Source organism: Nicrophorus vespilloides, unplaced genomic scaffold (genome assembly GCF_001412225.1).
Source record: "Nicrophorus vespilloides isolate i.1.1-1 unplaced genomic scaffold, Nicve_v1.0, whole genome shotgun sequence".
NCBI lineage: Eukaryota > Metazoa > Arthropoda > Insecta > Coleoptera > Silphidae > Nicrophorus > Nicrophorus vespilloides.
The window spans coordinates 6,683-20,302 of NW_017096300.1; the positions used below are offsets into that span (position 1 = coordinate 6,683).

Genomic DNA, 13,620 nt, shown 5'->3' on the forward strand with positions numbered 1-13,620 from the left:
AGTCAAGCAAGGATAGATACATTCCTGTGCTCATATCCATATTACTGTAATGCGCGTTCCTTTTATGAAAGGGGAGGCGCCAAATGATTACATACTTTTGAGGGAGGCGTAGTAACTTCAAGTTTGGAAACCACTGGTCTAATTGGATGAAAAACGAACGTTATTTTTAGTTTAAAAGGATTAAATAAACTGTGAATGATAATGATAATGATATAAATGAGTCCTTCATTTGCCAATTAAAGAAAGCTTAAATATTAATCTGAAAATGGATAAGAAAAAATGCTTTTTATCGTATATTTTCGGCTGTAATTACTTTAAAAGGATTAAGTAAACTATGTATGATAATTATTTACAATTAAATCGTTTTGTTTTAAAATTAGTTGAATATAAAATGGTAACGTTTCTTTTATGACATTTTTAGTTTAAAAAAAAAACATAATTTACAATTTTTTAATATTTTCAATGTTCAATTATAGTTTAAATTATAATAATAATATTTACTGAAATTGTAAAATTATAAAATAAAATAAAAAAACTCAATTCAATTCAATAATATAAATATGATAAAGGTCTTTCTGCCCTAGTTTAATTAACCGAAATTTTTAACTGAACCGTTACGGTAATCAGAATGAAAATTTGTCCAACTGACCGAAACCGGAACAAAATTAATATCGGTTCGACTCTCTGATTCGACGTTCTTTTTCGGTGCACCTTTTATTTCTTTTTGACTGATATCGGTTCGACTCTCTGATTCGACGTTCTTTTTCGGTGCACCTTTTATTTCTTTTTGACAGACGATGCAATTAAGTGCACCGCAGACATTATCGTTCATAAGCATCACGTTGACGTCCTCGTAAAATTTCACTTCCAAACAATTTTCGAGTCCAAGCAAATTGCTGGGCTGCAGAAATTCCCAATTGCCTAAGATGGTAACTGGTAAACCGGTGTTTTGCCAACCGAACTTCAGCGGTCCCGTCGCCACTCCAGACGTCCAAAACTGATTCCACTTAACGTTCTTGAACTGAAATACACCAATAATAACAAAAATTGGCACAAACATCAAATTCTGAGCGCACCATTTCTGACGATGTAGTTTTTCACTTCGTCGAATTCTTGTTGGTTGTTGAAGCTGACCAATTCCATTCCCAATCTGGAGCAATACGTTGAGGCCTGAAAGAACGTCGCCTGCAAATCGAAACATCTCAAAATTGGCGAATTTGGATGGATTTGGAAAAGGTAGTTACCTTGAAAAAAGTTTCCACGTAAAAACCTTTGCCGCCATTCACAAAGATCGGATTTGAATGATTTGAATGATTTGAATATAAAATAGTAATGTCTTTTTTATCACAATTAATTTAAAAAATATAACTATTTGTAATTATGTAACTGATATTTTTCAAGGCAGCATTTTAAACTGTTCAAGCTGTAAAATTACAGCTATAATATCAATTATAGAATGCGTTTCATAATCAATATTTATTGAAAACTTCTCAAAAGTTTTTCTATTTTTGTTTATTTTTTTACTAAACCGTCATAAAAGAAACGTTACCATTTTGCAACCAAATAACATTGAAATGAAACAATGCAACTGTATGCTTTTGTCATAGAAAGTTTACTTCATCTTTTCAATACTTTATAGCATTGACACCAAATTGATAAATGTTGACTTTATATAAAATAGGAAGGAAAGTTTTCATGCATGCAACTTGTTCATATGTGTATATGTTTTTGCTTATAAAGCGCGCAGTATTTCCATGTTTTTTTCAGTGTTGCTGCGAAGATGAATCCCATTTCCACTTAAGTAGTTATGTTAACAAAAAGATCTATTGAAATCCACCCAAAGTGACTGTTTGGTGAGTCATTTGCAGTGAAAAAGTGATTGTCCTTACAAGCAAACGCTAAAAGAGTTTTTTTTTTCTGAAACTTGTTGCATTGGGTCTCGATTATTGTAACTAATAAAACTGTAAAAAATAGTCTCGTGTTTCTTCATTAAATGCTTCGTTTTTACACAGAAATGTTACTATTTTCTCACATATGTATGAAATTAAATAAACACAGATAATTGTTGACAATATTTGTTCATAGGAGTTCAAGGAGTTAAAGATAATTTATAATGAAACGAGATTCATCTCTGCAATATTCACATGTTCCATCAGTGTTGTTTTCGCCTGCTGCGATGATGAATCTTAAATTGTTGACGATTTTATTGGTCGCATTGGACGGCTCATCGACTTTAACGTTCGTGAGAAGAAGTCCATTTCATTACGAGTACAAAGACATATTTTATTATTTTGAAACTTTCTACAAGGTGATTGAATCTCTTTTTTTGTTGCTTGATTTTATAATATTTCTTTTTGCAGGCTACATGGTTCAAGGCCTTCATGTCCTGCAGTAAAATGGGCATGCAATTGTTGAGCATTGATTCCGATGAAGAGTTCGATAAAATCCATGAGTTTCTCAAGGATAAAAGTAAGTCGTTTTTCATTTCCAAGTGAACTTTGCATCTTTAGATTTACTTCGTAGTTGAATATAAGCCTGAGCTGTCAATCTGGACGTCGGGAGCGATGAAGCGTATTGGCCAATTCAATTGGATCAATACCGGATATCCGGTTAGATTGTCCAAGTGGCATCCGGGCGAACCGAACAATTACGGTGGACGCGAATACTGCTTGAAAATTTGGATCAACGACAACAGATTCTTGTTGGACGATGATAGGTGCGACAGAGAAATGCATTTCATATGCGAATCGAGGAAATCTTCCTCAGATTGTATTTTCTACATTATCTAAGATTGTTTTGAATGTGTTTAAGAATCATGAAAATAACTACCATTCCCATAGAAATAAATACTTTATGCTTGTCGAATCGTCAGTAATACTCGTTTGAAGGAGCCATTATTACAAATAACCACTAACAACAGTTAATAAACTTATCCTTCTGCAATCTCATAGCTAATCTCATCAACTGTGGCCTTCCAGTTCACCAGTCTGAATCTGAATCTTGAATGCTTCTATCCTCGTTGATCCTTCTGCTGAAGTATTCCGCTCTCATTTCTCTAGGAGAAATAACATCCTTCCCTGAAGACCCTGAAGATGTGCTGCCCCGATCATGCAAACATGTCCATCCTTGTTCTCCCAAATGCTGACAATGTTATGCTCCAGCGTGGAAACAATGATTCTTTGTATCTCTGCCACATGTGGACTACAAATAAATAATAAAGGTGTAAAAACGATTTTTGTGTTTCTTTTTTAAATGCTTCGTTTTTACACAGAAATGTTACTGTTTTCTCACATATGCATGGAATTAAGTAAACAGATATTCAATTGTCAATATTGAAAGATTTATTCATATTTGACCTGTAAGGAGTTAATGATAATTTATAATGAAATTGAACTGGAATTATTTATTTTGCAATATAAAGCTGCAGTATTTACGTGTTTCTTCAGTGTTGTTGTAAAATTATTGACGATTTTATTGGTCGCGTTCGGCGGCGGCTCATCGACTTCAACTGTCGTGAAAAGAAGTCCGATTCATTACGAATACAAAGACAAAATTATTTTATTATTATATTGAAACTTTCTACAAAGTGATTGAAAATTTGCTGTTGCTTGGTTTTATAATATTTCTGTTGCAGGCTACATGGTTCAAGGCTTTCATGGCCTGCAGTAAAATGGGCATGGAATTGTTAAGCATTGATTCTGATAAGGAGTTGGATAAATCCAATTACATCTTCAGCCCATAATCCGCACTAAACGGTGACTCTTTGTGGGATCTTGATTTCCCCAAATTCGGCAATTCTGCTTATTAACAAAAAACCATCCAAATGAAAATGAACTTTAACCAAATTTGTTTTAACGATCACAATACGTTATTCTTTTGTATAGTGACCGATTTTTAATAATCTAATGTCAAACATTAGAGTTTACAACTTAAATTAAAAAAAAATGGAAGGAAATTTAAATGAGGTTTTAAATATGTACGAAATTAATGAAAAATATCTTCAGTTGTCAATATTGAGAGATTTATTCATATATTTGATGAACTCCAAGGAGTTAAAGATAATTTATGATAAAACTAGATCGAATTACTTGTTTTGTTATAAAACGCTGCAGTATTCACTTGTTCCTTCAATGTTGTTTTCGCCTGCTGCGATGATAAATCTGAAATTGTTGGTGATTTTATTGGTTGCGTTCTGTGGCTGTTCGTCTTCTACGTTCGTGAAGGATAAACTCTATTATTTCGAAACTTACTCTAAGGTGTTTGAATCTCGATTTTGTGTTTGTTGCTTTCTTTTAAAACATTTTTTTTGTGCAGGCGTCGTGGTTCAACGCCTTTACGAATTGCAGAAAAATGGGCATGGAATTGTTGAGCATTGATTCCGTTGAGGAGTTCGATAAAATTCATACTCTCGTCAAGGAGAAAAGTAAGTCGTTATTCATTTCCAAATGAAATTTGTATCTATTAGATGACTTTACAGTGGAATATAGGAATGGTCTGATGATCTGGACAGCTGGAGCGATGAAGGATGTAGATCAATTTTATTGGATGAACACCGGAAATCCGGTTCTATCTTCAAGATGGCATCCGGGTGAACCGAACAATGGTTATGGAAACTCCCACTGCATGCAGATTTGGATCAAAAACAGTACATTCTTGTTCGACGATACTCAATGCTCCAATAAACGGTTCTTCATTTGCCAATCGAAGAAAACTTAAAGATTAATCTTTATCGCATATTTTCGGCTGTAATTACTTTGAAAGGATTAAGTAAACTGTGTATGATAATTACTTACAATTAAATCGTTTCGTTTTAAAATTAGTTGAATATAAAATGGTAACGTTTCTTTTATGACATTTTTAGTATAAAAAAAAATAAACATAATTTACAATTTTTTAATGTTTTCAATGTTCAATTATAGTTTAAATTATAATAATAATATTTACTGAAATTGTAAAATTATAAAATAAAATAAAAAACTCAATTCAATTCAATAATATAAATATGATAAAGATCTTTCTGCCATAGTTTATTTAACCGAAATTTTTAACTGAACCGTAACTGTAACCGGAACGAAAAATTGTCCAATTGAATAACCGAAACCGGAACGAAATTAATTTCGGTTCGACTCTCTGATTCAATTATGAATGTGGATAATTTACGTTAAAACTAAATAGGACGTCAATATCTGAATAATAATAATTTTCAGGTAGTTGCGTTCTTTTTCGGTGCACCTTTTATTTCGTTTTGACAGACCATGTAATTAACGAACGCCATGTAATTTCACTTCTAAACAATTTTCGAGTCCAAGCAAATTGCTGAGCTGCAAAAATTCCCAATTGCCCAAGATGGTAACTGGTAAACCGGTGTTTTGCCAACCGAACTTCAGCGGTCCTGTCGCCACTCCAGATGTCCAAAACTGATTCCACTTAACGTTCGGTATTGAAATACACCAACAATAACAATAATTGGCACAAAAAGCAAATTCTGAGCGCACCATTTCTGACGATGTAGTTTTTCACTTCGTCGAATTCTTGTTGGTTGTTGAAGCTGACCAATTCCATTCCCAATCTGGAGCAATACGTTGACGCCTGAAAGAACGTCGCCTGCAAATCGAAACATCTCAAAATTTTGCAAATTTGGATAGATTTGGAAAAGGTAGTTACCTTGAAAAAAGTTTCCACGTGAAAACCTTTACCGCCATTCACAAAGATCGGATTTGTAGTCGCCAAAATGACCACCAGAAGCATGGAAGAATACTGCATGTTTGCAACTGTAACCATTATTGAGATCCACATGCATTTATAATTAACAATACTAGAAAAATTGGGCAGATAATATTATTTATCAATGATAAAATGTATAAATTTAGAAATGACATCAATAATATTTACCAATTTTCATGATTGGTTTGAAAGAGTTCTGAAATATCGTCTAATTGGATGAAAAACGAACGCTATTTTTAGTTTAAAAGGATTAAATAAACTGTGAACTGTGATAATAATATATAATTATATTGATTTGTTTTCAAATTGATTTTCAAAATTTTTATTGATTTATAAACATGTTGAGATGAATTATGGAATAATAGTCATAGTCCAAATAACCGCCTCGACTTTTTGCTAAGCCAAATTCAGAAGAAAAAAAAAACACGTTGAATCTCTGCTTTCAATTCAGGAATTGTTTGCGGTTTGTTAACATTGTGTCAAATGTTGTTTTAACATATCGAAGGATTCTCTTGCTGACACCAATCCTATTGAAACCACATTTATTCGAGGTCCATGTCGTTCAATTGACTTCACAAAAAGTTAAATTATTCCCAAAAAAAGAACAGTCCAATTATATCTTCAGCACCAAACAGTTACTCTTTATGGGTTCATAGTTTTTTTCATTAATAACTCAAGGATTTTCATTGCTAAAATTCGAGAATTCTGCTTATTAACAAAATCCGACGTACCCTATAATATATTAAAGAAAACATTACTGTTTTCTTACGTATGTACGAAATTAAATAAACAAATATTGAGTTGTCAATATTGAGATATTTATTCATATATCTGATGACCTGTAAGGAATTAAAGATAATTTATAATGAAACGAGATTCATCTCGAATTACTTATTTTGTTATAAAACGCTGCAGTATTCACATGTTCCATCAGTGTTGTTTTCATAATGTTTGAATATAAAACTGAAAATAGAGAGAGAAAAATGCTATAATAAACATATAAACGTTTGAGATTAAAATTATTCAGTTCACCATAAATCATATCATATCTAACGTAAGTTAAGGTTCCATTTCATCCTAAGATTGAGGAATTTCTTAATTAGATTTTCTAATTTTTGTAATCTTGTTTTGAAGGAAAAAGAAAAATTGCGTTTGTAATAAACACAAAAGTTTTGTACTAATATCACTGACATTGCCATACATTACGTCAAACATATTTATATTTTCATTTGATCGTTTAACAAGAAGGCACTTCTAGGTAAAGCTGAATGAAGAGTTAACTTTGTTACGAGCTATTTTCTCCGGTGTTCCTCAGGGTAATGTTTTGGGGCCATTACTATACTTGCTGTTCACTGCAGAACGTTACGGTGGCTACTATTATCCGTCAACTGCTCCAATTAAGCTTTGAATAACATCCAAGCTTGGCTGAAGAAATAGAGGATTAAAGCCAAAGAGAGCAAGTCTGTGCATGTTGTCGTGTCCCAGGGATGGATTTCTGGACACTGTGGAATATCTTTTTCTGTTGTCTGTTGTTGAGCCTTAGGTTTGATAAATAATAAATTGAACGAGTTTTACTTTCGGTTTATTACGGCTTGATTCTTTAACGTTCTTCCTAAGACTAATTGCAAATACTTATTCTACGTATAAAATTAACTAAGCAAGGAGATGGGAGTTTTAGGAGTAGGGCACGGTTTTGATAAGACGCTCCGCTTCAGGTCACTGCTTCTATACAGATTTTGCCAATTCTGCGTCTGGTTTATCAGTTGAAATAGGAATGAATATTACAATCAGTCTCACGGTGAAGGTTTCCTTTATGCTGATGTATATAATTACACAAAGGCTAGAAGGCAACAACTGTCACATCAGGTAAATTGTACTGGTTACTTGATGGAAATTCGTACATCTCAGTTGAAAATAAGATTCTCATATATAAAGGAACTCAATTATGGGGTCTGCACGTAACACTACTATCTAATTGTTTACTTTTGTCATATAAAGTTTACTTCATCTTTTCAAAAATTCTATAGGTCAAATTGTCATTACTAGTTTTACATTATTGTCGAATTGATTATATAGACATTAACTTGGGAATATACAGATAATTTGGAATAAAACGACTTTTGTTGTTGAACTAAATTAGAAGTAAATGTTTCGTACTAATGTTTACAAAAAATGCTGCAAAATTGATTTAAGTATATCTTTATTCGTTCTAATAATAGAATATGTTACGTAATACATAATTATTAAATGAAACTTGTTCATATATCTGCTGACCTGTGTGGACTTCAAGATTATTTACGTGACAATGAACTTAATCTCGGATTTTTTCTCTGTATATAAAGCGCTGCAGTATTCGCATATTTTGTCAGTGTTGCTGCGAAGATGAATCTTAAATTGTTACTGATTTTATTGCTTGCCTTGTGCGGACCATCGGTTACAGATTGTGCGAAGAGATATGCATCTCATTACGAGTACAAAAACAAATTGTATTATTTTGAAACTTTCTACAAGGTGATTGAATCTCAATTTATTTTTGCTTGATTTAAAAAAAATAAAAACTCGGTTTGTAGGCCTCGTGGTACAAGGCATTAATGGCCTGCAGTAAAATGGGCATGGATTTGTTGAGCTTTGATTCCGATGAGGAGTTCGATAAAATTCATGAGTTCGTCAAGGATAAAAGTAAGTCGTTTTTCATTTCCAAATGAACTTTGTAACTTTGAGTTGACTTTGCAGTGGAATATAAGAAAGGTCTAGCGATCTGGACAGCGGCAGCGATGAAGGAAGTAGGACAATTCTATTGGATTAATACCGGAAATCCGGTTGTATCTTCAAGATGGCATCCAGCCACACCGGACAATGCTGCTGGGCACGCAGACTGCATGCACATTTGGCACACCAACAACAAATTTCTACTCGACGATACTCAATGCTATATAGATCAGTCCTTCATTTGCGAATCGAAGAAAGTTTAAAAAATATATGAAAATAGAATGGAAAAAATGCTTTTTATGTTGTGTTTTTGGCTGTAATTACTTTAAATCGATTAAGTAAACTGTGGATGATAAAATTTAAAAAAAAGCTGTAATCTTGATGTTCGTAAATAATTATTGGACATTTTTAAATTGATTTCTTTTTTGATAAAAGAAACGTTACAAATTTATCTTCAAGTAACTTTGAACTGATACAATCTAATTCTCTACTTTTGTCATATAAAGTTTACTTCATCGTGTCAAAAACTAAGTAAAATCGTCATTACAAGTTTTACATTATTATGGAATTCATTTGTCAATATTGATAAGTATGTTTATATCTTTGTTGGCCTTGACTTGTGAATATACAGATAATTTGGGATATTTTTGTTGTTATTAAACGTTGCGTTAATAAATTAGAAGTAAATGTTTTATACCTTTAACAAACAAATAACTTACAAAAATAAGAAAAAGTGTTTCTTTATTCATGCTAATAATAGAATATGTTGCGCGATAAATAATTATTAAATGAAACTAGGTCATATATCTGCTGACCTGTGAAGACTTCAAGATTATTTACGTGACAACGAACTTAATCTAGGATTGTTTCTCTCTATATAATGAGCTGCAGTATTCGCATATTTTTTCAGTGTTGCTGCGAAGATGAATCTGAAATTGTTGGTGATTTTCTTGGTTGCGTTTTGCAGTTTCTCGGCTCCGACTTACGTGATTAATAAACTCTATTATTTCGAAACTTACTATAAGGTGATTGAATCTGAATTTTTGTTTTTGCTTTTTTTTTTTAAAACATTCTTTTTGTGCAGGCGTCATGGTACAAAGCCTTTATGGCCTGCAGTAAACTGGGCATGGAATTGTTGAGCATTGATTCCGTCGAGGAGTTCGATAAAATTCATACGCTCGTCAAGGAGAAAAGTATGTCGTTTTTCATTTCCAAATGAACTTTGTAACTTTGAGTTGACTTTGCAGTGGAATATAGGAATGGTCTGACGATCTGGACAGCTGGAGCGATGAAGGATGTAGGCGAATTTAATTGGATGAATACCGGAAATCCGGTTCTATCTACAAGATGGCATCAGGGTGAACCGAACAATGACGGTGGAAACTCACACTGCTTGCAGATTTGGATCAACAACAACAGATTCTTGCTGGACGATACTCAATGCTCCAATGAACGCTTCTTCATTTGCCAATCGTATAAAACTTAAAGATTAATCTCAAAATGGAAAAGAAAAATGCTTTTTATTGTTTAAGTTTAAACATTAGTTGAATATAAAATGGTAACGTTTCTTTTATGACATATTTTAGTTTAAAAATAAAACATAATTTACAATTTTTTTAATGTTTTCAATGATTGGTACTGGTATACCCTGACCCTTTTGATACAATTTTCGAAGACTTTTTGCTTAATTTCAGAAAAAAAACGCGTTGGATCTCTGTTTTCAGTTCAGAAATTGCTTGTAGTTTGTTAGCATGGCGTCAAGTCTCGAAACATCTGGAAGTCCAATTAACGTCAGCATTTCTGGATATCACACGACCAAGAAAATGTTGTCTTAACAAATCGAAGATTGATCCCATAAAAAGTTAGATCATTCTCAAAAAAAAGAACGGTCCAATTTACATCTCCAGCCCCTAATCCACATCTTTGTGGGTTCATTTCTTATTTTCATTAAAAACTCGAGGATTTTCATTGCCCCAAATTCTGCAAAACCATCCAAATGAAAATCATCTTAAAGTTGATGTTTAAAAAAATATTTTAATTTTTTTTTTCGAACAGTCTCTGCAAAACTTTAACCAAATTTGTAATTGTTTTAACAATCACAATACATTGTTAGTTTGTATATTTTAATAACCTCAATAACAGCAAATATCAAAAATTACAGTTTCCAACTGAAATACAGAAAAAAAATAGAGGGAAATTTAAATCTGGTCTTAAATATGTACGAAATTAATGAAACAAATCTTTAATTGTCACTATTGAGAGATTTATTCATATATCTGATGAACTCCAAGGAGTTAAAGATAATTTATTTGCCAATCGAATAAAACTTAAAGATTAATCTGAAAATGGAAAAGAAAAAATGCTTTTTATCGTATATATTCGTTTAAGTCTAAACATTAGTTGAATATAAAATGGTAACGTTTCTTTTATGACATATTTTAGTTTAAAAATAAAACATAATTTACAATTTTTTTAATGTTTTCAATGATTAATTATGTAATATTCTGTCGGTAAAATAGCCGCTTCGGCTGTACTGGTATACCCTGACCCTTTTGATACAATTTTCGAAGACTTTTTGCTTAATTTCAGAAAAAAAAACGCGTTGGATCTCTGTTTTCAGTTCAGAAATTGCTTGTAGTTTGTTAGCATGGCGTCAAGTCTCGAAACATCTGGAAGTCCAATTAACGTCAGCATTTCTGGAAATCACACGACCAAGAAAATGTTGTCTTAACAAACCGAAGATTGATCCCATAAAAAGTTAGATCATTCTCAAAAAAAAGAACGGTCCAATTTACATCTCCAGCCCATAATCCACATCATTGTGGGTTCATTTCTTTTTTTCATTAAAAACTCGAGGATTTTCATTGCCCCAAATTCTGCAAATCCATCCAAATGAAAATCATCTTAAAGTTGATGTTTAAAAAAATATTAAAATTTTTATATTTTTATTTTTCGAACAGTCTCTGCAAAACTTTAACCAAATTTGTAATTGTTTTAACAATCACGATACGTTGTTGTGAAGACTTTTTCCTTATTTTCTGAAAAAAAAACGCGTTGGATCTCTGTTTTCAGTTCAGAAATTGCTTGTAGTTTGTTAGCATGGCGTCAAGTTTCGAAACATCTGGAAGTCCAATTAACGTCAGCATTTCTGGAAATCACACGACCAAGAAAAAGTGTGTCTTAACAAATCGAAGATTGATCCCATAAAAAGTTAGATCATTCTCAAAAAAAGAACGGTCCAATTTACATCTCCAGCCCATAATCCACATCTTTGTGGGTTCATTTCTTATTTTCATTAAAAACTCGAGGATTTTCATTGACCCAAATTCTGCAAAACCATCCAAATGAAAATCATCTTAAAGTTGATGTTTAAAAAAATATTTTAATTTTTGTTTTTCGAACAGTCTCTGCAAAACTTTAACCAAATTTGTAATTGTTTTAACAATCACAATACGTTGTTAGTTTGTATATTTTAATAAAATCAATAACAGTAAATGTCAAACATTACAGTTTCCAACTGAAATACAGAAAAAAAATTGGAGGGAAATTTGAATCCGGTCTTAAATATGTACGAAATTAAATAAACAAATCTTTAGTTGTCAATATTGAGAGATTTATTCATATATCTGATGAACTCTAAGGAGTTAAAGATAATTTATGATAAAACTAGATCGAATTACTTATTTTGTTATAAAACGCTGCAGTATTCACTTGTTTCTCCAGTGTTGTTTTCGCCTGCTGCGACGATGAATCTGAAATTGTTGATGATTTTATTGGTCGCGTTGGGTGACTCATCGGCTTCAACGTTCGTGAAGGATAAACTCTATTATTTCGAAACTTACTATAAGGTGATGATATCTGAATTTCGGTTTGTTTTCTTTTAAAACATTTCTCTTTGCAGGCGTCGTGGTTCAAGGCCTTAATGGCATGCGGTAAAATGGGCATGGAATTGTTGAGCATTGATTCCGATGCGGAATTCGATAAAATCCATGCGCTCGTCAAGGATAAAGGTAAGTTGATTTTCATTTCCATGTGAAATGTGTATCATTAAGTTGAGTTTGCAGTGGAATACAAGGAAGGTCTGATGATCTGGACGTCGGCGGCGATGAAGGAAATAGGACAATTTAATTGGATTTATACCGGAAATCCGGTTGAAGTGTCCAAATGGTTGTCGGACCAACCGAACAATTTCGGCAAAAACGAGTTCTGCATGCATATTTGGTTATACAATAAACAATTCGTGCTGAATGATATCCGATGCGATACTGAAGCGCACTTCATATGTGAATCGTGGAAAGTATAAATCTATAATATTGATAAGTTTCTCTCAATTTTGTAATCTTATTGTGAAATTTACTGCGTTTCTATTAACAAGAAAAACATGTTTTACACTAATGTAACATTTATCAAATAAATAATTTCAAAAAAAAAAAGCTGTAAAATTAATATTCTTTTTCTTCTTATTTTGTGATAATTATAGAATATATAGAATTATTTTATAATTGCAAATCGTTTTTAATTTTGTTTATTTTTTACTAAACATTAATAAAAGAAACGTTACCATTTTGTATTCAAGTAACTTTGAAATTAAACAATCTATAGTATTTTATACTGAAGTTATTAATCGTTAAATGTTGACCTTAATAATGCAACGAAAAAAAAAAACGTTTTTTTTCAGATATTTATGAATCTTGTTCATATATCAGTTAACCTGTGACCTCGGATTTGCTCTGCACATGAAGCATTGCATTATTCACAATATTTTTTTCAGTGTTGTTGCAAAAATGAATCTGAAATTGTTGGTGATTTGTTGTTGTTGTAGTCTATATTTTGTAAGCTTGAAAGATCATATAAAGTCGACTTCTTCAACTGCTTCAAAGGGCTATTGGCCATAGATCTTTCTGCTCTGTTTTTTTTTATTATTAAACTGTCATAAAAGAAGCGTTACCATTTAGTATGTAAATAACTTTGAAATGAAACAATGTAATTGTATATTTTTGTCATCAGCAGTTTATTTCATCTTTTCAATATTTAATTCGCGGAATTGGCAACAGTTAGTATTTTTTACTGAAGTTATTAATCGTTAAATGTTGACCTTAATAATGCAACAAAAAAAAAAACGTTTTTTTTCAAATATTTATGAATCTTGTTCAAATATCAGTTGACCTGTGACCTCGGATTTGCTCT

General features: G+C 32.0%; 5 protein-coding genes across 5 annotated transcripts; 4 read left to right on the plus strand and 1 right to left on the minus strand.

Moving 5' to 3' along the window:
• The first annotated feature begins 2,179 nt into the window (after positions 1 to 2,179).
• On the plus strand, positions 2,180 to 2,789 carry LOC108556586 (C-type lectin 37Db-like). The gene is made up of 3 exons (XM_017912757.1): positions 2,180 to 2,308; positions 2,361 to 2,469; positions 2,524 to 2,789. Exons 1-3 carry the CDS (start codon positions 2,180 to 2,182, stop codon positions 2,787 to 2,789), a joined length of 504 nt encoding a protein of 167 aa, XP_017768246.1.
• Positions 2,790 to 4,350: 1,561 nt separating this feature from the next.
• On the plus strand, positions 4,351 to 4,716 carry LOC108556587 (E-selectin-like). The gene is made up of 2 exons (XM_017912758.1): positions 4,351 to 4,423; positions 4,478 to 4,716. Exons 1-2 carry the CDS (start codon positions 4,351 to 4,353, stop codon positions 4,714 to 4,716), a joined length of 312 nt encoding a protein of 103 aa, XP_017768247.1.
• A 503-nt stretch (positions 4,717 to 5,219) lies between these two features.
• On the minus strand, positions 5,220 to 5,754 carry LOC108556594. Its single transcript, XM_017912764.1, has 3 exons — positions 5,665 to 5,754; positions 5,496 to 5,604; positions 5,220 to 5,440 (listed from the first exon to the last, which is right to left on the minus strand). Exons 1-3 carry the CDS (start codon positions 5,746 to 5,748, stop codon positions 5,262 to 5,264), a joined length of 372 nt encoding a protein of 123 aa, XP_017768253.1. The 5' UTR covers positions 5,749 to 5,754; the 3' UTR covers positions 5,220 to 5,261.
• Positions 5,755 to 9,356: 3,602 nt separating this feature from the next.
• LOC108556588 (C-type lectin 37Da-like) lies at positions 9,357 to 9,919 on the plus strand. The gene is made up of 3 exons (XM_017912759.1): positions 9,357 to 9,458; positions 9,518 to 9,626; positions 9,681 to 9,919. The coding sequence occupies exons 1-3, from the start codon at positions 9,357 to 9,359 to the stop codon at positions 9,917 to 9,919; spliced, it is 450 nt and encodes a 149-aa protein (XP_017768248.1).
• Positions 9,920 to 12,176: 2,257 nt separating this feature from the next.
• LOC108556592 (C-type lectin 37Da-like) lies at positions 12,177 to 12,787 on the plus strand. The gene is made up of 3 exons (XM_017912763.1): positions 12,177 to 12,281; positions 12,335 to 12,443; positions 12,498 to 12,787. Exons 1-3 carry the CDS (start codon positions 12,180 to 12,182, stop codon positions 12,734 to 12,736), a joined length of 450 nt encoding a protein of 149 aa, XP_017768252.1. The 5' UTR covers positions 12,177 to 12,179; the 3' UTR covers positions 12,737 to 12,787.
• The last annotated feature ends 833 nt before the right edge of the window (positions 12,788 to 13,620 follow it).